General features: G+C 54.1%; 11 protein-coding genes across 11 annotated transcripts; 8 read left to right on the forward strand and 3 right to left on the reverse strand.

The window, feature by feature from the left end:
* Positions 1-332: 332 nt before the first annotated feature.
* AYO20_04643 (hypothetical protein) lies at positions 333-1858 on the forward strand (the record flags this gene model as incomplete). The annotated part of the gene is made up of 3 exons (XM_022642939.1): positions 333-687; positions 862-1167; positions 1269-1858. 3 exons carry the CDS (start codon positions 333-335, stop codon positions 1856-1858), a joined length of 1251 nt encoding a protein of 416 aa, XP_022500994.1.
* Positions 1859-2186: 328 nt separating this feature from the next.
* On the reverse strand, positions 2187-2778 carry AYO20_04644 (hypothetical protein; the record flags this gene model as incomplete). Its single annotated transcript, XM_022642940.1, has 2 exons — positions 2187-2237; positions 2341-2778. The coding sequence occupies 2 exons, from the start codon at positions 2776-2778 to the stop codon at positions 2187-2189; spliced, it is 489 nt and encodes a 162-aa protein (XP_022500995.1).
* Positions 2779-3751: 973 nt separating this feature from the next.
* AYO20_04645 (hypothetical protein) lies at positions 3752-4978 on the forward strand (the record flags this gene model as incomplete). The annotated part of the gene is made up of 5 exons (XM_022642941.1): positions 3752-4142; positions 4196-4391; positions 4447-4559; positions 4612-4745; positions 4796-4978. The coding sequence occupies 5 exons, from the start codon at positions 3752-3754 to the stop codon at positions 4976-4978; spliced, it is 1017 nt and encodes a 338-aa protein (XP_022500996.1).
* An 807-nt stretch (positions 4979-5785) lies between these two features.
* AYO20_04646 (hypothetical protein) lies at positions 5786-7725 on the forward strand (the record flags this gene model as incomplete). The annotated part of the gene is made up of 4 exons (XM_022642942.1): positions 5786-5821; positions 5937-6024; positions 6167-6907; positions 7085-7725. The coding sequence occupies 4 exons, from the start codon at positions 5786-5788 to the stop codon at positions 7723-7725; spliced, it is 1506 nt and encodes a 501-aa protein (XP_022500997.1).
* A 340-nt stretch (positions 7726-8065) lies between these two features.
* Positions 8066-9625, reverse strand: AYO20_04647 (precorrin 3B synthase CobZ; the record flags this gene model as incomplete). Its single annotated transcript, XM_022642943.1, has 1 exon — positions 8066-9625. The coding sequence occupies one exon, from the start codon at positions 9623-9625 to the stop codon at positions 8066-8068; it is 1560 nt and encodes a 519-aa protein (XP_022500998.1).
* A 756-nt stretch (positions 9626-10381) lies between these two features.
* AYO20_04648 (hypothetical protein) lies at positions 10382-11226 on the forward strand (the record flags this gene model as incomplete). Its single annotated transcript, XM_022642944.1, has 2 exons — positions 10382-10882; positions 10957-11226. 2 exons carry the CDS (start codon positions 10382-10384, stop codon positions 11224-11226), a joined length of 771 nt encoding a protein of 256 aa, XP_022500999.1.
* Positions 11227-13339: 2113 nt separating this feature from the next.
* On the forward strand, positions 13340-14626 carry AYO20_04649 (hypothetical protein; the record flags this gene model as incomplete). Its single annotated transcript, XM_022642945.1, has 2 exons — positions 13340-13387; positions 13448-14626. 2 exons carry the CDS (start codon positions 13340-13342, stop codon positions 14624-14626), a joined length of 1227 nt encoding a protein of 408 aa, XP_022501000.1.
* A 315-nt stretch (positions 14627-14941) lies between these two features.
* AYO20_04650 (hypothetical protein) lies at positions 14942-16070 on the reverse strand (the record flags this gene model as incomplete). Its single annotated transcript, XM_022642946.1, has 3 exons — positions 14942-15042; positions 15117-15783; positions 15855-16070. 3 exons carry the CDS (start codon positions 16068-16070, stop codon positions 14942-14944), a joined length of 984 nt encoding a protein of 327 aa, XP_022501001.1.
* Positions 16071-16926: 856 nt separating this feature from the next.
* On the forward strand, positions 16927-19646 carry AYO20_04651 (hypothetical protein; the record flags this gene model as incomplete). Its single annotated transcript, XM_022642947.1, has 5 exons — positions 16927-16998; positions 17078-17826; positions 17930-18040; positions 18086-18580; positions 18635-19646. 5 exons carry the CDS (start codon positions 16927-16929, stop codon positions 19644-19646), a joined length of 2439 nt encoding a protein of 812 aa, XP_022501002.1.
* A 1530-nt stretch (positions 19647-21176) lies between these two features.
* AYO20_04652 (hypothetical protein) lies at positions 21177-22466 on the forward strand (the record flags this gene model as incomplete). The annotated part of the gene is made up of 2 exons (XM_022642948.1): positions 21177-21383; positions 21444-22466. 2 exons carry the CDS (start codon positions 21177-21179, stop codon positions 22464-22466), a joined length of 1230 nt encoding a protein of 409 aa, XP_022501003.1.
* Positions 22467-22826: 360 nt separating this feature from the next.
* Positions 22827-24213, forward strand: AYO20_04653 (hypothetical protein; the record flags this gene model as incomplete). Its single annotated transcript, XM_022642949.1, has 2 exons — positions 22827-23163; positions 23216-24213. The coding sequence occupies 2 exons, from the start codon at positions 22827-22829 to the stop codon at positions 24211-24213; spliced, it is 1335 nt and encodes a 444-aa protein (XP_022501004.1).
* Between the last annotated feature and the right edge of the window lie 387 nt (positions 24214-24600).

Consider the following 24600-nt stretch of genomic DNA (forward strand, 5'->3'; position numbering starts at 1 on the left):
CCTCCTACGGCTGAGTCCGAGTCTGAGCCTAATCTGGGATGTGGGAATGCGGGGTCTGGGAGAAAGCCATCCAGACGGTCGGGTCGGGAGGGTATCAATCATAATCGTGGACCTCATCTTCTCCAACAAAGACACAATCTGGGATTTCCAACACTGGTCGCACCGCCAAAGAAGAGATAAGTGTTTATGATCTAACAACATATACCTCTAAACCTGGCCTTTCTATCCATCATTACCACGAGGCCATAAAATCTACCAGCTCTACCTCTGCCACGTAAACCCTTTTCCTTCCCCTCGCTTTGCTACGCTCTAGTTAGAGGACTCCTTGAGAAATGGCCACCCCTTCTTCTTCGAGTATAACATTCCCCCCCTCCAACACGGCCGTGCGCGTCCGCCTCGTCGACACCACCGCCGTCATGACCGTGCGGGCCGAGTCGTTCGTCAAGCCCGCGCCGCCGGGCCACGAACTGCTGAATTTGACGTGCGCAGCGTTTCTGATCGAGCACCCTTCCTCCTCTCCCGGCTCCGGGCCAGACAGGATCATGTTCGACCTCGGCGTGCGCACCGACTACTGGAACTACGCGGCCGTGTTGCAGGCGCGCATTGGGTCGGTCATTCCCAGCCTGCGCGTCGACAAGGGCGTGCCGGAGATTCTGGTCGAGGGGGGCGTCGGGCTTGATTCTATCTGTGAGTTGGGTCAATACAGTGACTGGCGGATGAGAAAAAAATAGGGGGAGAAATGGAGGGGGACCAGGAAGGGGGATGTTTTCATCGCGACATCTGTTACCTCTTCCCCATTCTCCTCCAGATGTATTTGACTCCCCTTTCTAACCATCCCTTTCTTGTATGGGCCACACACAGCTTCGGTCATCTGGTCCCACTTCCACTGGGACCACATCGGCGACATGTCCCTCTTCCCGCCCGCCACCGAGGTCGTCGTCGGCCCGGGCTTCAAGTCCTCGCCCCTCCTGCTGCCCGGATACCCGGACCACCCGGGCTCGCCGGTGCTGGCGTCCGACTTTGCCGGCCGCGAGCTCCGGGAGATCGAATTTGCGAGTGCGAGTGGCTCGACCCTCCGGATCGGAAACTACGGAGCGTTTGATTTCTTCGGCGACGGCTCGTTTTATTTACTCGGTGCGTTTAACGCCCCTAAGCTTCGACGATCACGTATACGTAGTAGATATGTGGATATCGGTCAGGTGTTTTGCTGTGCTGCGCTATTTTTTGCTCGGATAGCTGACATTTGACGGCGCCTGGTGCGGCAACAGACACCCCCGGCCACTGTCTAGGACACATGTGCGGACTGGCGCGGACGACGGCGGGCGACGACAGCACATTCCTCTTGCTGGGCGGCGACATCTGCCACTTTGTCGGGGACCTCCGACCGAACCCGACGTATCCCATCCCCGACCCCGTACCGGGCGACGTCCTCGACGACGACCCGAGCTCCTTTCCCACGCCGTGCCCGTGTAGCCTCTTCGCGGACCACCACCCGGCCATCTCACAAGGTGACAGTGGCGACCCGACCCAAACGCCCTTCTACAAAGTCTCGACACACCCCACGTCCGCATACGTCGACCCGCCGACCGCGCAGGCCTCGGTCGACAAGCTCCTCCACTTCGAGCAGTCTCCCGTCGTCATGGTGTGCCTGGCCCACGACGCCGCGCTGCTCAAGTATCTCCCCACATTCAACAAAGAGCCCGAGGCGGATCTCAACGGGTGGAAGGCCAAAGGGTGGAAGGAAAGGTGTCGCTGGGACTGGCTCAATGAGATGCCGCGCAACGGCAGGCCGGGCAGAAAGCCGATCGTCCAGGGGTTCTGGCGGGATGGGAAGCCGTGGGATAGAAAGGTAGATTGATAGATATATCGGGAGGATCAGTAGGATCAACAGGGTCCAATATGCTGGCGAGAGGATGGAGACGGAATGGAGATAAAAGAAATAAACAAACAGAGAACGGAAAAAGTCACGCCTTTGAGGACAACAGGTAGGTAGTAGATAGACGCAGTCATCACCACGGGCATTTTTGTGAAAGATCTTTAGATTCTGTGGAAGTGCTCGCTTCTGTCTTTTTCCCCACAACGCGCGAGAACCGAGTTGAGGTCATTTGTACCTCGTGAAACTAAGAAACAAGAAGTTTCTGTCCCGTCCTCCTTCCCTCCAAGATCGGAAAAGAGAATGTCCTTCTTCAAGACCCGATCTTGCGCCACTTGAATTCTCCCCGAGCCTGTTGTCCATCCTGCACACGCCCAATATTAGTACGAGAAATTTCCTTGTGAAAATAAATGCTCTCGCCTCTTTTTCTGAGGAGAGGAAGGGAGGTAGGGCAGGACAGGACAAACCTTGAGAGTATACCACTTGACAGGATTGAGCGTCATGTACTCAGCTCCGCCGTCACTGGAGTACCGAGCCACCCTCGTCTGCGGCTTGCCGATCCAGTTCGGGTTGCTGGCCACCTCGACCTGGGTGTGCCACAGCAGGGAGCCGTCGTCCTGCTCCGACAGCGTCATGAAGCCGCCGTACGAGGACAGGCTGCGGCCGATGCGCACCAACTCAGCGTCCGTGGGGTCGGCCGACGCCAGGGGCTCCAGGCCCGGCGGTTGGACCAATGTCGCGAGCAGGAAGCCCGACGCTGAAATGACCACTCTGCCCAACGGGTTGTCGCCAAATGGCCTGCCCAGCAGTTTCCTGTCGGGCCCTTCCGAATCGTACATGTCGGCTGAGAGCAGCGTCCACACCCCGGACAGTTTGTCCTTGTGCTTGTCAAAGACGTTTGTCATTTTGGTATCGTCACCAGTCGAGACGCTGGGGTGGTGGGTGGTATGTATGTAGGAGTGAGGGTTGCAGGTCCTGGGAAGGGATATGAGGCGGGCACGCACTAATGGCTAAGCTTCGTCAATCTCTGTTGGAAGTGATCTTGTCAAGTTATACACTGGCAGAGGCTCGAGGTCGGCATATCACGGTCCTCTTTTCAAGCCAGGTTGGGTCAAGGGGTTTTATGTATCCGAGGTTCTCTGACTGTCCCAATCACAGATGGTCTAGGAATTGGAGAAGCATTGAAGCACATGCAGACATCATCGTGATCACCGCAGCCTATTTGGAGTGTCATGCACGCTGACACTGGTGGTATACTTCATATGTTTCTTTTCCAGACGACAGCTGTGCACAGGGATTGGATCCGCTCCACATCCCGCTCCAGGTGCTTTGTTTGCTTGAAACGCAGGGAGTCGATGGGTACGAAGGACATTGGGCGCAGGTTACCTGCTGGTATCTCGGTGTCTGAACGTGAAGCCTTGGGTCCATCACATCAACAATACGACCCTGTGCAGGAAGAGGGCAGGAGGACGATCGACTCAGGGTTATCTTGGGTCAGGTAATGGTGCGTCTGATTTGGTCCGGTGGCGTGGTGGTCGTGATGTGCCATCTTCTTTCGTCCAGACAATGAACAGCGTACTAGGACCATGCTAAGGATCAAAGACAAGCTCACAGCAACTAGAGCAGGATTCAACAGACAATAACAACAGGTTGGCCGAGCTAATGTCTCTCTAATGGTCCACGGTGTCTTCACGTTCCAACTGCGACTTGGCGCGACCATGTGAGGCGGTTGTCTTGTGGTTGTCTTGTTGTTGTCTGCGTTTTCATCTGCTTCACCCACCCCGACTGAGCCTGCGCCTTTTCATCTCACTTCTCACATCTTCCGTCCGCTTCCGCTGCGCCTATTCTCCTCCAGTGCAGTGTCCGCGCTACCTTAATATGCCTTGTGAAGATTTCATCGACGTCAGTGTGCACGTCGACGGCGCGCCGTTGGCAGAATATGCTGACCCCGAAGCCGCGGACTCCAAGAACGCCACCAAGTTCGCAACGACGCGCTATGTAGAAGTCAAAGCAGGTCAAAAGTTCGCGGTTCATGTCAAGTTGCTTCCTGGGTTCAAATTCCACTCCGCCACGCACCTTCGTGCCGCCCTTTACATCGACCAGGAGTCGCGAGCCACGACCAAGACAATCAAACTCCCGCCAAACTGTCCTGTTCATGCAAATGTCCTGCGGACGGAGAGAGAGTGTCAGATTGAGAGCCGCCTGATGCTGGACGAGACAACTGGAACTTGGTCTACCTATGACCTGCAATTTGGAGATCTGGCTGTCAGTAAGTCAAGACTTCCATCCCAAAGTTCGACGACACCACTAACAGGAGATAAGAAGATGATTGGTTCTTGTCGGATGATGAAATAGAGTCGGGCGACTTCTCATCTCTGGGAACCCTTCATGTCAAAGTTTTCAGAGCCACCAAGGTCTTGCGACACCAGCCTTTCACATACACGGCCAACTTGAAGAAGCCTTTGGACGAGGTCTCAGAGACAGCCTTGAAGGGAAGAGACGTCAGCAACAACGTCAAGTACCTCACCCCTGATTTCAAAGTAAACTAAACAGGTCGCTCACTGCCGTCTTAGATACGTCGTCAAAACAACCGCTCCCCCTCCACGACCGGGTCTCTGGAATTATTATCCCCTCGATGACTGGCGTGGTTCCCCGTATGAGTTCGTCTTTCACTACCGAAACAGACGTAAGTAGCAAAGTGATACGCCCTCAGATCTGTGCACTGACTTGCTGCTCAGGCGTTCTGCAGACCCTCGGATGTATCCCCAGGACCCCGTCGCCCCCTCCCAACCTTGCTGTTAAGCTCGAACGCACGGAAGAGAAGCCGAAGATGAAGAAGGAGAATTCCCAGAAGCAAATCTCGGAGTCGCAGGTATGTCGGTTGATATCATGCAGGTCATACATGACTGCTAACCATGGCAGGTGAGGCTCGGTTGGGCTGAATGTGGCAATTGTGGAAATGGGGATGTTGGCACAAACGTCATTCCGGCAAAGCGCACCTGGGACGAGACCAAACTTGAGGATGACCATGATCAGGAAGAGGACGTAAAGCTGGCCCTTGTCCCGATCCATAAGCGGGTTGTTATCGACCTTACCAATGATTGATGGTTGACGTGTCGCTCGGCTTGAACAACAAATATCAACAACCAACACCACATGTTCAAGGTACGCGTGTGAAGCTTGTCAGCAGGATGTGCTGGCATCATAGCCTAGCAAAAGCTCATTCAGATCTTTGGAAGAACAGAACAGATGTGTGGTCCAAGACAGTAGAACAGAGTGAAAGATGTTTGTCAGACAAGGCTGGATTTTCGGGGAGCACATTGCACATCCAGACATTACATGCACATTGACATTCGGCCAAGCTTCTTTGGCTTGCTCAGGACCCTGCCACTGGTGCTCCATCCATCTATGTATGTATCGAGCCGAAGTCGGACGGCACTTGGGTGTCTCTCTCCGCAGCGAGTTGGAGTAACTGAGGCAAAATAGTCAGTTCAGAGAAAATGAAACCCAACCTTACCATGGCGTGCATGCGGAGGTTCGATCGTTGCTTTCCATTTCCATCCCTTACCCAAGGTACGAGGGATTACAGCCCATGGGCATTTCTCCTCGCGGCGATTGTGCGGGCATGGAGCATGTGTCTCTCCCCATGGCTGATCCATCGAGAAATCAATCAATGCTTCCCCGCTCTGGGGATGGTGTATGTCAATATCATTCATGTGCAGAAGGGGTCTGGTGCTTTCGTTCTGTGTAGTCTCGACATTGACAACTAGACACATTGATAGAGTACCTTGTCATCTAGTCGCGCAGCACATTCAGTGAGAACATCATCTCGTCTGAGCCAAAGAAGACTATCCGCCCTTGTCCTCCTCCGTCAGCATCGTCATCACCACCATCACCACCACCACCATCATCATGGCCGAAATACTCTGTAAGAAGATCCCTTACACGGTATGTCGCTACGTGTTGTCTCGCCCCTGCCCCTCTCCCCTCTCCGTTTTGTTTATAAGGACAAGATGTTAACATTGAGGGGGGGCGAACATGCTCCCGCGGGGAAGGGATATAGTTCCAGGATCCGACACTGTTGGACACGAGGTCCTTTATAGGGGGAAAATGGGTCGATGCAGTCAACGGTGACAAGTTTGCTGTTCTCGGTAAGGACACCATTCCCTCTGCAAGATACAGCCCCCGTCCGATCATCCACCTGGACATTGAGAGAGGAGGATGACTACGAGGGAGGGGAGAGATGGTGGTGTACTCAGTCCATCGTTTTCCCGGTTGGCTCACTCTCGACAGACCCGACCGACAACGAAAAGATCTGCGACGTGGCGGACGCAGGCCGCGAGGAGACGCGCCAGGCCCTCGAGGCGGCGCAGGCGGCGTTCAAGACGTACAAGAAGACGACGGCGCGGGAGCGACGGTGGCTGATGCGGCGGTGGGCGGACCAGATCCGGCTGGCCAAGGACGACCTGGCGGCCATCTGCACGCTCGAGCTGGGCAAGCCGTACACCGAGTCGCACGTCACGGTCAAGTACGGGACCGACTTCCTCGACTGGTTCGAGGGCGCCATCGAGCGGCAGTACGGCGAGACGGTGCCGGCCGCGCGCGGCGAGAACCGCATCATGACCATCCGCCAGCCGCAGGGGGTCGTCGCGGCCATCACGCCCTGGAACTCGCCCATCGCCATGGTGACGAGGAAGGTCGGCGCCGCCATCGCCGCGGGGAACACCGTCGTCTGCAAGCCCGCCCCCGAGACGCCCCTGTGCGCCATCGCCGTGGCCAAGCTCTTCGAGAGGGCCGGCGGTCCCCCGGGCGTCTTCAACGTCGTCACCTCCAGCGCGGCAAAGTCGGCCCAGGTCGGCGAGGAGTTCACCCAGAACCCCATCGTGCGCCACCTGAGCTTCACGGGGTCCACGGCCGTCGGGCGCCACCTGCACGCCGAGTGTGCAAAGACGTTTAAGAAGACCAGTCTGGAGTTGGGGGGCAATGCGCCCTTTATCATCTTTGAGGATGCGAAGCTGGACAAGGCTGCAGAGGGTGAGTCAAGACATGTACATGGGCACATTATTACCCCTTTTCTTGTTATTCCCTGCCCTAGGTGCAACTCTTCTCTCTCTCTCTCTCGCGTGTACTGAGTATTTGACATGTATTTCATCTTGTATCTAACCCAACACCCGCCCTCCCTTTTTTGGGGGAAATGAGGGGGATATACAGGTCTCATCACCTCCAAATTCCGCTCGTCAGGCCAGACGTGCGTGTGCGCGAACCGCATCCTCGTGCACCGGTCCATCATCGACCAATTCGCCACCGTGCTGGCCGACAAGCTCCGCAAAACCTTCCGCTACGGCTCCGTCTGGGACAAGCAGGTCAATTTCGGCCCGCTGTACGCGCCCAAGGCGTTTGAGAAGATCGACGCGCAGATCCGCGACGCGGTGAGTAAGGGGGCCAAGGTCTTTGCGAGGGGCGACGAAGAAGAACGAGCGAAAGGAGTGTACGGACCGAACTTCTACCCACCCACGATCGTCACGCACGCGACCAAGGACATGCTCTTCATGGCGCAGGAGACGTTCGGCCCGCTCGCGTTCCTCGTCCCCTTCGACACGGAAGACGAGGCCGTCGGGCTGGCCAACGACACGAGCGCGGGGCTCGCCTCGTATTTCTACACCGAGGACATTTCGCGGCTGTGGCGCGTCGCAGAGGCCCTCGAGTCCGGCATGGTCGGCGTGCGTGTCGGGCTGATCAGTGCGTGCGAGCAGCCCTTTGGGGGCATCAAGGACAGCGGCGTCGGGAGGGAGGGCGGCCGCGATGCCCTCGACGAGTACACCGAGGTCAAGAGCATTACTGTTGGTCTCTGACTGTAGCAGTTTACCAGGTTACTGATTGGTCGATTGAGGGAGTGAGACAGACAGACACATGGGGATAGATGGTCAGATGGATGGCTGAGTATGGCTAGGTAGTGGAACGACAGGTATCGATCAATCGTCTGATGGCTTTGGGTTTGGGTTGGATTTGCTCAAAGTGCTCACTGCTCTGCGTACATATCTGTTTTCAAGAAACAAAATACATGGGCATTCTCTGATCCTCCCTCACCCTGTGTATCCTCTCCTCTGATCAAGCCAATTGTCACTCTCTGCCCTGATTTGCTCATGATTTGTTCAATCCATGGCATCTCTTTCTTCCCTCGCAAGCATCTCATCAGCTCCCACCCACGGCTTTCGCTGCCGCCGCACCTGCTCTCCGCCCAAAGACCGCCCCAGACGTCAACCCACTGCCGCCGGGGTAATTCTCGTAGAACAAGCCGCCCATCATCTCGCCGACGGCGTACAGCCCGGGGACACCCTTGCCTGTGGTGGAACTGACCACCTGCGCCGTGTCGGGGATGACCTTCAAGCCGCCAAACGTAAAGGTGATGCCGCACGTCACGGCCACGGCCAAGAACGGCGCCTTGTCGACGGGGAGGGCCCAGTTAGTTTTGCCCAGCGGGAGCCGCTTCGCGCTAGATTGGGTCGACATGCCGTCGCGCACGGCCGGATCCCACTTCTTGTCCGGGTGTTCTTGTTGGAAAGCGTAGACAGCCTCGTTGTACTCGTGCAAGTTCCGCACAAAGGCCTCGCGGTTCTCCAGTCCCAGTGGCGCTAGCTTGTCGGCCAGCTCCTCAATCGTGTCCGCGGTGATGCGCTCGACCCTCTCCGGCCGATATTCCTCGGATCGCAGCCACGGGGTGGTCCGCGAGTCCCAGATTTGGAAGGCGATGTGGCTCGGCTGGGCGAGGATGGCCCGGCCGAATTTGGCGTACGTGTAATTACGCAGGTCGACGCCCTCGTCCACGAACCGCTCACCCAGGACATTGAACATCAGACCTAACGGATAGCCGGACTTTGTGAACTCGTTGGACGCTTCACGGTCGCCCGTGTCGCTCGGCGCATTAGCATCCCAAGCCACCGAGTGACACCCAGACCAGTTTCCAGCCTGGCCCGCCGAGACGTCGCGGATGGCCGTCTCGAGGCAATCTCCCGTGTTGTGAGGGGTGCCTCTGACCTTGGCCAGATCCCAGCCAGGACCCAGATATTGAGACCGCAGACGCGGGTTGCTCTCGAAGCCTCCAGCGGCCAGGATGACGGCGCCGGTCTGAATCACGGCATCCTCGCCGTTGGTCTGCACGGCTACTGAGGTGACAGCACCTGTCTTGGGGTCGGTTATCAGCCGTTTCAGCGCGGTCGAGTAGAGGACCTCGACACCATGCTTGCGAGCCGCGGCCTTGTGGTCTTCAATCAAGCCCTTGCCGCCGTCCTGCGTCTTGAGGGATAACCCGCCCCAGAACTTCAGGCGTCCGTCGACTTCGTACGCTTGCCTGTTGAACGACAGCTGGAACCGGATGCCATTGCTCTTCAGCCATTTGACCGTGGCATTGGAGTCCCCGATGAGGATCTGGGCGAGCTGTGGATCCGACCGGCCACTGCATATCCTTTTCATGTCGTTGGCGAAGCTGTCCACCGTGTACGGCTCCAGATCGATCCTCTTGGCCGTCTCCTCGTCCACGTTATTGACCAAGGGCAGCAAGTCCGCCGTGCCATGGTGAACGGTCCGATACGCACCCGCCGTGAAATATGAATTCCCGCCTGCCCATTCCTCAGGGCACTTGTCGATGAGAAGAACATGCTTTGCCCCAGCCTGCTTGGCCGCCACGGCAGCCGAAAAACCAGCATTACCGCTCCCCGCGACGAGGACATCGCAGCGGGTTGGAAGGGGAGCCATTTTCTAATTTCGACGGCACTGAAGACGAAGAGAGGAAGGGCAACTCACATTGGAAGTCAACCAGCAAACAAGAGACGTAATGTTGATGATGGAGTCTATTCTCCAGACAGCTGTGTTCTTGTTTTCTCCTCGGTGTTTCGTTTCCAGGTCACAACACCATGATACAACCCTTGTTCTGACCTGCAATAATGAAAAATCAGTCTTTCGGCTTTTGGATTTGGATCGGCAATTCGATGACTATTGCAGATGTCAGGAGATGCGTGGCCACTGCTGAGGCCGCTATCGGCGTAATATGGGGGGCGATGGCAGTTGCATTGCAGTGTCTCTACCGAGTTTACCCCCTCTCGCCCCTTAACCCCGTGCCCCCCAATTTTTACGGGGGTCCTGAGTTGGAGAAGGACGCCCTGGGCTCGACACCCGCACCTGGGCCTGGGCATGACAGGGGCCGCCAGTGCCTGTAACTAACCCAAAGTGCCCAGCTGGACGGGCATCTTATAGGCGACGGCACCCACGCCGGGCATTTGACTGGTGCCCCCAGTGGCCCCCCTGTGTGCCCTCGGCAATCATCGGGGGCATCTCCGCACCGAGCGGCTTGCTGTCCCCTTGCCCCCCTCATTCTCTCCCGCTCTATCCAGGCTCACAGCCTTGTCAGCACCCCAAAATATCAGCGCTCAACAAACACCAAGGTAAGTACGAGGTAGTGAAATCAACCTTCTTGCAACCCCAAGAAACAAAAACTCTCCCAAGAAATCGGCCATGGGACGTCTAGACGGCAAAGTGGCTCTCGTCACTGGAGCCGGCAGCGGGTTCGGCGAGGCCATTGCACACGCATATGCAGCAGAGGGGGCCAAAGTGCTGATTGCAGACATCGCCGTCGCCAACGGAGAGAAGGTGGCCTCTGAGATCACCGCCAAACGTTACACAGGGGAAGCCATCTTCGTCGAACTCAACGTCACCAAGCGTGAGGATTGGGAAAAAGGCCTCGCTCTGGCCAAGGACAAATTTGGGAAGCTGGACATCGTGGTCAACAATGCCGGCACTACCTACAAGAAGCAACCGAGCATGGGCGTCTCCGAGGCAGACTTCGACAGGGTTGTAGCCGTCAATATCAAGAGCATCTATTTGTGTGTGTCAGTCCTGATGCCGTACTTTGTCGAGAGGAAAAGCGGCGTCTTCTTGAGCACTTCGTCCATTTCAGGCATGCGGACTCGACCAGGGCAGGTCTTTTATGGAGGTACCAAGGGATTCGTCAACACGGTAACTTGGAATACTCCCCCCCCAAAGCCCCAGTGCCTTATTGCTTGGCCTTTGCTAATTTTGGATGTATCTAGATCACCCAAGGGCTGGCTGCCGAGTATGGCCCAGATGGAATCCGCGTGAACTCGATCTGTCCGCTGCGGGGTGCCACAGGCTTGTTGGAACTCTTTAGCGGTGTCCCAGATACTCCTGAAGAAAGGGAGAGATTTGCCCAGACGGTCCCGTTACGCCGCATGTCGGAACCAAACGACATCGCCATGGCGGCAGTTTACCTGGCCAGTGACGAGGCGGCATTCGTCACAGGTGTCAATCTGCCGGTGGATGGAGGGCGGCTGGCTCTGTGACCACTGTTGAGGAATGTCTTTGGGATGCTTCCTTCCTGTCGAGGAAAGAGTGGTATAGCTGCATTCGTCCAAGTTCACTTTTGAGATCGACAAAGCCAGCTATGCAGTTCGAAATCCACTTGATGGTGGAGTTGTGGGTTGTCTAGTTTAGACCAAAGACACATTAGAGAGACCTACCTGCCGAATCTGAAGCATTTGTTGCTTGTACCGATGACATGTCGGCTTGAAGTCAGCTGGCTCGTTGTAGCTCAGCTCCCTGCATTTTTGGAGGTAGCAACAAGTCACGTCAAACTGGTGGGAGGCAAGAGAAAAGCAAAAAAGACCACGCGTCCCCGAGACGAGACGAATCGACTGGACCGAGAGCTGACCATCAAAGGCAAAGAAATGACCAGAAAATCCTTCGTGCCCCAACATCAAGTTTGAGGGAAGCATTGACAACCTCTTTAGACAGTAGGAGGGTGTCATTTGTCAGGACTTCGCCCACGGCCTTGTCCCGGCAGGGCGACCTGGCTCGATTTCTGACTGACCATCTCTTTTCAGACCCAATGGCCAGATCCGACTACTCGAATCTAAAAATACTTCGGCTGTTTGTGGGGAACGAGTAGCAGCAAGACGGGGATTTATCGGTGGGTTTGGCGTCGTCGTCGTTATCGATGGGGCACAGCCTCCTTCGTTCCTCATACAAAACCCCGTCGTAAGCTTTAACACTTTGGGCGATGTTCTTCTCAGACTTATCGGATTCCAGTCCTTCCGCGTGAATATTTCCCAACCTCTTTTGGTGGCTTTGTTGGGCAAGTTGCGTAACCACAAAGATCTCCCCGCGTTCAGTGTCACTCGCGGCAAGTCAGCTCGGATGATTTTTTCGCGCGTAGGTTTCTTGCTAAGGCCGTTGGGATGATCTGAGCTCGGCAAAGGATGGGATGGTAGAGGAGGCTGCATGTATGACCTGCCTGCAGGTTTGCTATTCGCCTGCGCGTGTGGCTGGGGTTCGTTCGCCGAAGTTGGGATCTAAGCTGCCAAGGAGCTGCTGATGATGAGGGTGTCTGTTGTGGGTTGGTGTTCCTCTCTTTCACATGTTCAGAGAGGATAGACGTACCGAGTGAGTACATCCTCGCCCATCATCCTTGTACCCAATCTTCATCCAATGGACAACGTCATCAAGGTGGAAACAGTAGTGGGAGAGAGGGAACTCGAGATGGGTCAAGGGGTGGCGCAAACAGAAGGTGTTTCATCACCATCTCTTTTTCGTTCCTTTTCTCTCTCGCATGCAGTTTCCAGCATCTCCTGGTTCGCCGATTGTCAGAGAATCACGTCGAGACTCTGACATCATTGGTTCAACCCTCTTGAATACCAAACGTCCTATTTTTGAAACACGAGCACAGGAGAGTCCAAATGCTTCGAACTGGTCATTCCCATTCCTCATTATTCCACTTTCCACTTCCCCTTCCGCCTCTCCCTTTCCCTTTCCCATTTCCATCCCATCCCCATCTCCACTTTTCCTCTGACCGTCCTGCAACGCAAAGTTCCTCCCCAGCGTCGCCACACGTATTATCGCGCGTAAACTACACCCGCTTTGGAACACGCCTCGCGTTGGTGCGAGTCAACTACTACGGCGGCAAAGCAGCGGGGCCACGTAACGGCCGCCTCGAGTCGAGAGAGAGCGTTTTTGCTGCTCCCCCCTGATACCGACCGAGCTTGATGAGAGGTCCAGGGGGAAAAACCATGCACAAGATCAAGAGATCCGTGAAACGTGTAGGCTATAGTCATAGTAATAATGGAACCGATTCAGGCAGCGATGGCAGTCCTGAAGCCGATGCAGACGATGATACCAATGGTTCAAAGTATGTAAGCTTCATGCTCCCCCGTCCTCTTATTCCTCTTGGTCCATCTTCTCCTTCCAACAAAATAACTTCTCCCAACCATTATTATTCCTTGCATACTCGGTACAAGGGTCTGCTTCCTTTTCCATTACTTTCCTATTTGTGATACCCCGTACAGTTTTCTTGATATATTATTCTACCCCACGGCCCTTATCCTTGTCGACGTCCTCGTCCTAAGCATTTTACACCCTTCCAAAGCACCACATACGATAGATCACTCTAACAAAACAACCATGGTCGCCAGGCTGGGTCACCTCGGTGCCCTCAAGGATTTTATATCTGTAAGTGAGAATCCGCCTCTCTTCTCCTGGAGCTGCCTCGCTCATAATGACAAAACACAGTTCCTTGCCACGGTCAGTGGTGACATCTCACACATTACCGCTCCGCCTTTCATCCTAGCACCATCTTCTCTCACAGAGTTTCCTGCATACTGGGCAGAACGACCGACATTATTCACCGCCCCCGCCCATGAAGCTTTGGCAGAGAGACGCATGCTCTTGGTCTTGAAACTGTACCTCGCTTCCCTCCAAAGGCAGTACTATGTCGGCCGCACCGTCAAGGAAGGACTAAAGAAGCCTCTCAACCCCTTTCTTGGCGAGCTGTTCTTTTGCGAATTCAGCGACCATGATTTGACCCAAGAGAAAGCCTCGCCATCGACAGTCAGAGTTATCAGCGAACAGGTATCCCATCATCCACCCACGACAGCCGCCTATATTTCAGCCGATGACCACGGCGTCCACGCCGAAGCGTATTCAACCCAGCACACCACGCTATCTGGCACTTCAGTCATGATTCGTCAATCTGGTCACGCTCTCTTTAAGGTTGACAAGTATAACGAGACTTATCTTCTACCCTTGCCTGACGTCTGTGCTCGAAGCGTGCTCACTGGCGTTCCCTGGCCAGAACTCAACGACACCTATCGCATCATCAGTTCCAGTGGGTACACGGCCGAGATGCGGTTCGTGGGAAAGAAGATGTGGGGTGGGCAGCGCAACTGTTTCGAAGCTTCCATATACCGGACTGTTGACTCTCAGAAGAAACCCATCTTCACCGTATCGGGCAGCTGGAGTTCCAAATTCTCGATTTATAACTCGGAAGGAAAGGAGATCGACGTCTTTGACCTTGCAGACCCGCAAAATCAGCCTGCCCCCATGGTAATGAAGCCGCTGGAGGAGCAGTCACCTTGGGAATCGAGACGCGCATGGGGTCCAACTTTTGAAGCCATTAGACGGACGGACCATCATGCTGTCGTGACGGAGAAGTCGAAGCTGGAGAATGCCCAACGCCACCTGAGGAAGCTCGAGCAGAAACAGGGCAAGAGATGGGAGACCATGTTTTTCAACCGTTGTGATGGTGCATCTGATGAGGATGACGTGGTGGAAGACCTCTTCAATCAACTCGACGATGTCGAGGCGGATCGTTTGCGAGGAACAAACGGCTGTTGGAGATTTGACAAGGAGAAGGAGCAGAGGTGGCGCCAGGGACAGGGTAGTTGGAGACCAGAGACGCCGTTTGGTTGAAATATGCAGGGGTCGGAAGATAAATCCCAAGCATTACTATCCAAATGTCGGAAGCCTTCTTGGTTGCCATGGAAGCCGTGTAGTGGCTCGCTCGACGGAGTACGTGGTTTGGACCTTTACCGATGGCCGCGGATATCTGCCGTAAAAGGAACATTCGACTGAGCGATGCCTGTCTTGTTCGCAGCGGCCTCTGTGCTTCGGTGCCAGGGCTCCTATAACTCCGTCTCTGGCTTTCGGTCTCTGGAGCTCGGCTGGCTTTGGCCATTTGTTTGGCTTTGAACTTGCACACCCTGAACAGCAATCATGGGCCAAGTTCTAGCTTCGCTGGTTCCTTTCAGTCACATAGACTATGTCTCCAGTCCGCAGAATGGCACCCGAGGGACCTGCAAAGGCATATTGACCGAAGACGGGCTTATCTGTGCCTGAGAGTCAGAATAACCACCCTATAGAGATGGATTACGATTAGGAACAAAAATGCGTATGTACTTACGAGGAAACTTGTCGTTGACCCTCCTGTCGCTGGCCAATAGACCATAGAGCTGTCGGTCCCGGTGGATCATTTCCCCGGTTTCAGGGTCTGCGTTCAGGCTGAGGCAGCGGACTGTCCTAAAGATGCACTTGATGGTGACTTCCTGGGCCTCGTCCGACTGCGATCGAACCAAGAGCGAAGACCAGTTGTCCTCGTCATAGGGTGGCAGTTGACCCTTGACATCGATATGGATATTAGGTCGGAAACGGAGTATCACATCCTCGTATTGATACTCGGGAGGGAGGCGGGAGCGCGCGTCTTGCTCCGAAGCTGTAGAGGTAATGAGTAACGGGGCAGCATCGGCAAATCGGATGCGCTGTGGTTGTAAGCCCTCCTGGAGAGCTAGAGACAGCGCACTCCGTTGGCTGGGGATATATGCTGCCCCAGGAATTTCGCGACGCCCAGTTCCTCCGATAGACAGCAGACGGACGTCCTGATCGAGGTGTTTGGAGAAGAAGGCCGCCGGCTCGTCCCCTAGATCAATGCCTATCGCGGTTGTGCCAAAGATGCTGACTTCAAACGTCTTATTTGCCAGTAGAGATAGAGGCGATGGTGTCAGCGGAACGGTGATTGAAGATGACGGAGTGGCGCGGGTGTGATGGATTGTCAGTTTTGTCCAGCTGTCATCCTGCGAAGAGCAGAGGGTCGCAGTCAGCTCATGTGCGTCCTGCACAGCAGGCGAGTGGACGCAACACGTACTATTGTGGGCTTGAAGAGTGCAAGTTTGAAATGCTTCTTGATCGTGAGGAACTTTGCCAGCTTCGAGCCGTCCTTTGGAGGAGTCACCAGGACGAAACACCGGTCAAAGCGCAGCCCCTCGTTGGTGAGCTCCACAGAAGACACTTGAACAGGCGGAAGCGACTTGACAGGATAGATGAACAGCTGCTGGATCGTCAACGGGGTATTCAAGGGCATGGTTAGACGGATCTCGCCAGTGAGGCGGCGAAGGAAGCTTGATTACCGACCCTTTGCACAGTGATGGACGACATTGGCGACATTGCGAAGCGCCCAAGGTTAGAGGGGACGATACGGGCCCGTGATTTAGCCTAATTGGGGATACATGGGCGACGCCGCAGAAGAAGGAACAGAAGGAGGAAAAAACCAGAAGAGGGAGGTGAGGGCGAGTTCGAGGGCGAGTCAGGCCACTTTTATCACTTTGGTGCCCCTCTTTACCCAAGACACAATAGCTGCCGGCACCGGAAGATGGAGCGACGCTTATTATCAGCCTGAGAGAGAACCGCACAACGCGCTGAGCTGCTAAGTGACAGCGTTACCAGCGTCAACGGCAGAAACTTTAGGATGACGGTCACGTGAGACGGACTGAGGGTTGAAGCGCTTGGCCCGGTGAGTGAGAAGCTAGTCTGATAAAAGTAATAGACAGCGAGAACTCGCACGTCAACAGCCAACCAGACATTACCCAGACGCCATTAGTCAGGGCTTGGCCATGGTCGCTGAATATTTCCCTTTTCAGCCTCCCCGGTCTTCTCCCGCCGAGCAATCCATCTCGCCCTCTCTTTCTCTTCTACAACACCCCAAACTCCTCCGGCTGAGCCTTGATCCTCAATTTTATCGACCCTCCCAACCTCAATTCGAGGGGTCTCGCGCGACCTGTCTCTGGATGTCGTAGGGTTGTGGTCTAGAGCCGCTATCGAGGTGGATCGTCCCAACCCACGCCCGGCGACGCCACCTAATTCCAACTTCATCCGACCAAAAAAATCAATCTCAGGCAATCTGACAGCGAAGTGCGCTCCAAGAAGGGCCGTTTCTCTGTATGGATACCACCACGCCAGGTGTCGAGTACGCCGACCGTGCCTGCAACTCGTGCAGACAGCGTCGGGTCAAGGTACGCAGCGCCTTGGTTGAATCCGCCCTTCTCCATTCGTTCCGCTTTCCGCCGCTTGGCTTGCTCACAAGAGATATAGTGTGACAAGAGACTTCCTGCCTGCTTGCGCTGTGAGAAATTAGGGAGACCATGCACTGGCTACGATCTGGAACGAAAGTTCCTGGACGAGGGTATTAAGGTCCGAAGGAAATATGATGGAAACTTTCAATCACCGGATTTCTCGCGGATCGTGGTCTCGAATTCCCCCAGAGCCCCGGCGGCGACGGCGGCGGTAGTGCCTGATCGTCGAATCAATCTTCCACCGATACACAACATCCCAAGCATCTCTCAAGTAAACTCACCTCCCATCTCTTCCGCCCCCAACCTGCCAAGCATACAAGGGGTGTCGGATCGAGCCTCGATCCCCAATATACAATTCCCAGCCTTTGGACTCCTCAATCAGCAGAGTCCCGATTTCAATATTTTCCCCAATACTCCTCCCCAGCCTGCCATCAGCGCCCCTCCTCCGTCGTCTACTTCGTCAACTTTTCAATATGCGGCGACGCCCCCTCAATTTCCTGACTATGGGCAGTATGCTCACCAGGAACATCCCACCGCCAAACTGCTTCATGGCAAGCCGCAGTATGCACCCTCAGATTTGGACTCCTCCGTTAGCGAGGACTATTTCGACCTGGACATAGAAACATACTACGCAAAGGGGAATAATGCCTGTGGTTTCATTCCCGGCCTACCAGTGATCTTGACTGACAATAATGTTCCTGAATCCGACGACGATTTCTTGACGAGTGATTTTGCTTCGATTAGTGGCCGATCATCAGTTTATGATGGGTAAGTTGTTCTCAAATCCGGTAATGCAGAGTTCATTCCGGCTATATCTTGCGTCTCTTTGTCTTTGTTGGAGCCCAGACAGCTGACAATTACATGACTATAGCTCGGAAGGAACTCGCAGCAGCCGCCCAGAGTACAGTCAAAAATATCTGCACGAGAGGACAACCGAGTTGGCTTGTCTGACGCGACACTTTGTACAATCAGTTTCACCATCGTAAGTCACAGTGGCGGTCTGTAATCCAGCTCTAACAACTCGCAGGATGGATCTCTTCGACCTCGACAACTATTTTAGCAGAATAGTCCCTCTGAAAGCCGTTCAGAACGTAATGCTCAGGTCTGCAATGGCTGCAGTGGCAGCGAACCAAATCGGGCAGATGATGGCAAATCACTCGCCATTGGAAGATTTGCAGCATCTATTACCATTTATCGGGGAAGACGGCGCTTTGCAGCACACGGACTGGTTCTACAAGGCCGCCAACTACTATGATCGGGGAATTTCATACCTGCGAATCTTTCTGCAGCGTTGGCTGAGCGACACGAACAAGGAAGGGCTTACGGGACATGCATCGAGGTACAACGACCCACGGACTCTATCGGAGCCGAGCAATAACGCTGCGCTCGGCGCTCCCAACAAACGACGACGCATCAGCAGAACACAGTCATCAGATGGAGCAGACATGGAGGCTTTGGTAGCTGCAATATCCGTCTTCTCGCTTTATGAGTCCCTCGACAATTTTACCGACGACTGGTCACAGTAAGTCCTTTTGGGAGCTGTCTTGAAAAGAACCCCTGTTCTAACTATCCCCAGGCACCTTGATGGCTTCAAAGCGCTCCTGGAAAGCAAAATCCTCCCGCATGCCGCTCTTTCTGTCCCTCGTCCACGCGCGAGTCCCTTTATATCCATGAAAGCCGGCCGAGCGGCTTTCTGGAACTTTGCTCGAGCAGATTATCTCGCCGCGTACGTGAATCACTCCAAGACGCGGCTGGATCCGGACAACTTGACCATGTGGAAAGCGGCGGGCTTGCCTGTAATGGACGACGGAACGCTCAACTACAATGATCCATCGACTCCGATCAACGCAGTTGTGACATATCAGCCTGGTGATCGAGAAGACCTGGTGTCTTGCACTTTGATCTGGATAGTGTTGAGGACCATGAATTTTATTGCACCGCAAGAAGACGCCGCACCGAGTTTGAGTGGCACTCCCCGAGTGTTTGACAGTCCTGGAACGAATGCTAAAGCTGCTTCTGAACCGGGTACACCAGGGGGGACGCAGCCACGGATTGCGCGGTGGAAGCAACTGCGGCGACAACTCGAAGACTGGTACGACAACCTGCCATTCACCTTTCAACCATATGCGATTGCGGCTGCAGGCGCCCAGCAACCTTCGGACCTCTTGCCCGATGGCAGACCACGCTTCGCAAGACTCTTTTTCAGTGTGCCCATGTGTGCTGCTGCTCTTCAACTATATCACTTTGCACAAATCCTTCTCCTGTTGAACCAACCCGTCGACGACCAAGACGCGAGACACCCCGCAAACAGGCTTCGAATGTTTCGCCAGGTAGCCGAAGAGTCGGAGCATCACAGTCGACAGATCTGCGGCATCGCGCTTGGGAAGCCTCCACCGGCAGTCAGCAGGCAAATGGTGCACTCGCTCTACCTGGCCGGATCATGCTTTGAGGAGAAAGAGGACCGGACTGTTGTCTTGGAATTACTGGACAACATTGCCAAGGAGACTGGTTGTCCGACGGCTCACCGGATTAAAGAGTTGAAGGAGCAATGGGGATGGCAGGACGACACTGTAAGGGAAATTGGATAATGGCGGATGATGATAACAGGGAGACCTGCGTGCTCCCTGATGACGCTTCTGTCAGGCGGTTCCGGGAAAATGTATTTGCGACACAAAATGACCCTGTGCACCACGTGTGACGGCGTTGATGACCAACTATCTGGAGGGTTTGAAAAGTCCTAGCGCATTAATTGTTGAATCTACTCTTCCTCATCTGAGCGTCGTTATCGTTATTTGGGATGGGCCGTGAGGGCATGATTGCTGGGATCTCTTGAAGCCATACTGAAACTTTCCTCATTTCTCACGCATGTACAAGTATAACAAAAAAGGGGACATCTAGACTCAACAGACCCGGGGGCCTCGGCGGTCGGAGATCTCTCATCTGCTATGGGGGTTTTATTTCATACTTGTATTTCATATTTTCTATTAGCCTAGTCCATAACTAGTACTGACAGTGCTAGTGTGCTGACTTGTGCTGCTAATTGCAACTTCTGTTCTGCGTCATTGGGCCGAATCAGCGCCGAGAAAGCCGCATCCCACCCCCCGATACTTGGAGACGTGTTCTTCGTTAGAGTTTGTACCTGTATCCCCGTCGCTGTCGTTGCGCTGCTCTTCGGGCGTGCGTGTTCAAGGCGATTCTTCCGTTGCGGCGGGTTTCGCGCCTCTGCTGACTTACTGGTCTTGACCATCACTGATTGCGTTGAGGGCACGCGGGAGATGCATCAGCTATTATCGGCCAGATGCCAAGAGACACCAGTCACGTGACTGTCAGTATTGAGCACTTCCTACCTGTGCTGGTGTTGACATGGAAGATTAGCACAATGAAGAAAGAATGCACCAAGGATGAATCAGATTCAATGAATGCGCGGGCTCTCAGCGCTGTAAAAAAACAGCAACTCGGGATCCAGATCTGATTGTTCATGATTGATGAGGTTGCCATCTGCTTAATTCGGAAGTATGGAGCGATTGCGCAGGATCTTACCGCCTTTGGCAGTCTAAATCGAGAATGCCTCTGTGTCAAAGCCTGCTTGCCGCTCTAAATACCCGGATTCGGCGTCTCGCCCTCGCTTACTCTACAAGGTAATTTCCCGCCAAATGGCCTCATTTCTCGTTTCTCGCCGAACGGCAACAAACCCTTGAACTCCACGCGAGAAACATCAGCCGCCCACCCAGTCAGAAACCCCTAGCGTGCCCGCCCCGTCGATTTGGCATTGTCCCCGAAAGAATTCCAGTTATTATTATTCTTCTCACGTTGCAGAAGAACAATGGAGACATGAGGCGTCATTTTCACCAGGGATCGGCCATGTTGCCTTGGGGCGTCAGTCAGTCCGGCGAGTCAATATAAAGTGAGGCGATCAAGCACGGTAAGTTTGGGGCTTTGGGCATCAACAGACGCCTTTTCCAAAACCCCCTTTCCATCTGAAACAAACCCTTTGGACCCTGTTACTGTGAAACCACCCCTGTGCGTGCCCGATCCGTCACAGATACATAAACAGTGCCAGCCTTCTTCCTATACATTTTTCAGCATTCAACAATAAATCCATTGATTTCTTGACAAAAATGTCGACGCCGACGATAAGAGTTTTGGGGGTGTCTGCCGCAGAGGGGCTAGGGATGATGGTTGACGATAAAGCCAATGCTCCGTCTCGACTGAGGCTCCATGGCCGTATCAGCATCTTCAACCAGGATGGCTCATTTGAAACTGTTCGTATCCGATTGCAAGGTGCCATCTACACCAAGATTGGTTCACAGGCAGCCGTTGAAAAGGTTGGTTCCGGCATCCATCCCGGGAAGAAAGAATACACAGGCTGACTTTGACCTATCAAGATCCCTTCAACGTCCGTTGTCAAATCCAACCTGGACTTCAAACCGGCCTATTCCGCATCTAGAGAACGAAGCGAAGAACAGTATCTCGATTTCGTCTGCCCGATTCCATCCTCCAGACGCGGTCTCTCCGCCGACTTCGTACCGTCGATGACACTGTCTGGAACCACATATCTCACGAAAGTGACTGCTCTGACGAACAGGGAACTGTTGGAAGGTTCTTGTCAAGTGGTCTACACGCTCGAAGCAGAGTTCTTGCGATCGCAAACGAATCAGGTGGTGCGGAGGATCAGTTGCCCGGTCGATGTGTCTTCGGGTCTGACACCTCTGGACGTGGAGGTGATTTCAGACGGCCGCTCAGATCACGTTGAGCAGATTGCAAAGCCTCAGCTACGACTGAACAGATTGCTCGGATCCCAGTCGCAGCCTGAGGTAGCTGTGCACATGCCAAAGTTGGTCGGCTGTGCGGTCAACGACTTCTCCACAGCTTCCACTGGTTGTCGGCGACTCACTGTACCAGTCTCAGTCAATGTCGCCCTACCCTCACACGCCCGTCGACAAGCACAGGCATTACTCGAGAAAGACTCGCTTAGCTGTTCGGTTACGGCTCGCTGGTTTACCAAGAGGACATTCACCACCGGTTCTTCGGCCGTCGAATCAACGATTCACAGCGATCGAGCATCGACTCAGAAGTTTGCCATGACATTACCACCTCTCTACAAGTCAAGTACCGAAACATCAAAATACACCACGTCAATGGAGCTGGAGCTTCTGCTCCCGGAATCGATCTCGACCCCTTCAATCTCTACCGATCTCTTGAAAATCAGTTACACACTAGATCTCTCCATGAGGTTTGAAGTGATCGGAAATGACTCTCTGAAAGGCCCGTACACAGCGAACTTCAACCTCCCAGTGGCTCTGCGCACTGCTCAACCACAATCCTTGATCAGCCATCGCAGTTTTGATCCACTTCTAGGACTCGTTGAGGAGCAATCAATCTATGCTCCTCCTCCATATGTGTGCTAGAATAAGCCGGCAACCCACTTTTGTACGAAATAGACCTAGCGATCATGATTTGACGAGTGGTGGGAGGCGGAGTACTTGATATGACTAGACTAGCAGGGATTTAAATAGACGATTGTAATAATATATAGCTCATGAGAGCCTTGCATAGACTGAGTACGAGTACCTGGCCTTTTGTACCTCGGAGAAATTATACCCCGGAATGCCGTGACCCCCAATTGTGCAGCCACGCAGTTTTACTTGGTACATCTGACAACTTCGACAGTCCCGAGGTCTGTATCCAACAAAACACTCTTTTCATGTCAGCCAAGTGACTTCCACGTCTCTGTACCGGCCGCTGTGGCCGTGGAGAGGTTGTTCAAGATGTTGAGCGGAATCCTCCTCTTCAATCAAAAAGGCGAGAACCTCATCTTCAGAGCGTTCCGTCCCGACTGCCGCCCTCGCCTCGCAGACATCTTCCGCATTCAAGTCATTTCTAATGCCCAAGTGCGGTCGCCCATTCTCACCCTGGGATCAACCACTTTCAGCCACGTCAAGCATGAAAACATATACCTTGTGGCAGTCACAAAGAGCAATGCCAATGCCGCCGTTGTTTTCGAGTTTGTGTACAAATTTATCGCCCTGGGGAAGCAATACTTTGGCAAATTCGATGAAGAAGCGGTCAAGAACAATTTTGTCCTCATATACGAGCTCCTTGATGGTGAGAGGAGGGCCTGGCACCTCGAGAAGTTGTGGCTGACATCTGTTATCAGAAATCCTAGACTTTGGCTACCCTCAAAACACTGATATAGATGTCCTCAAAATGTACATTACGCCAGACAACATCTCTTCTGCCATTCGATCGGTCTCGGCACCCCCGAGCGATACGTCCAAGATTACGATGCAGGCCACCGGCGCTCAGTCATGGAGGAGAGGAGACATTAAATACCGCAAGAATGAAGCCTTTGTGGATGTCATCGAGGATGTGAACCTGCTGATGAGTGCTACGGGAACCGTCCTTCGGGCGGATGTCACTGGTCAGATTGTTATGAGAGCATACCTCAGTGGAACACCGGAGTGCAAATTCGGGCTGAATGATCAGTTGATGGTGGGTCAGGTTGCGCATGGAATAGACGGTCCCATCGGGAACCAAGAAGGAAGACGAAAGGCTACACGGGCAGCTGCTGGCTCTGTCACGTTGGAAGACTGCCAATTCCACCAATGTGTCCAACTCGGCAAATTCGAGACGGACCGGACCATATCCTTTGTGCCGCCAGATGGAGAGTTCGAACTGATGCGCTACCGAGCTGTCGAGAATGTCAATCTGCCGTTCAAGGTCCACGCAATTGTTCGCGAGGTCGGCACCACAAAGGTCGAATACAGCATTGCCGTCAAGGCCAATTATGGCAGCAAACTGTTCGCCACCAATGTGATAGTCAGGATACCTACTCCACTCAACACTGCCAACATCACAGAACGGACCACGCAAGGAAAAGCCAAGTACGAACCAGAAAACAACTGCATTGTGTGGAAGATTGCCCGGTTTGTCGGCGGCAGCGAATTCGTGCTCAGTGCCGAAGCCCACCTCACCAGCATGACGAACCAAAAGGCATGGTCGCGCCCTCCCCTGAGCATGACCTTTTCCTTACTCATGTTTACGAGCTCTGGGTTACTGGTGCGTTACCTGAAGGTCTTTGAGAAGAACAACTACAGCAGCGTGAAATGGGTTCGCTACATGACGAAAGCTGGCAGCTATGAAATTCGATTTTGATGAGTGTCGAGTTTGTTCCCAGGCATCCCTATCGAAAGCAACTACCACAATTCCCAGGATTGCTCCGAACGAGAACAAGCATGGCGTCAGCAAAGTTTGGACAACCAAAGCAATTGTTCTGCACGGCCGGCAGCAACTTGTCCGGCGTAATTGAAGGGAATGGCGGGGAGATGGAAAACACCACCATCATTCTATATCCATTGACCAGTCTACCCGGACAGGATGTCGACCGATGCCTTCGATCCCCCCTCCCTCCCCCGCCTGGAGTTACACTTTGCAAGTTCGCGAGATCTCTAGGAAGCTGCACTGTGGGACGTTTGGAGGGGCATTGAAAGTCCCGGATACGAAAAGCAGGAGAAATACTTAAGGGAGTCTATGAACTGAGGC

This window comes from Fonsecaea nubica (genome assembly GCF_001646965.1).
Source record: "Fonsecaea nubica strain CBS 269.64 chromosome Unknown Scaff25, whole genome shotgun sequence".
Classification (NCBI taxonomy): domain Eukaryota; kingdom Fungi; phylum Ascomycota; class Eurotiomycetes; order Chaetothyriales; family Herpotrichiellaceae; genus Fonsecaea; species Fonsecaea nubica.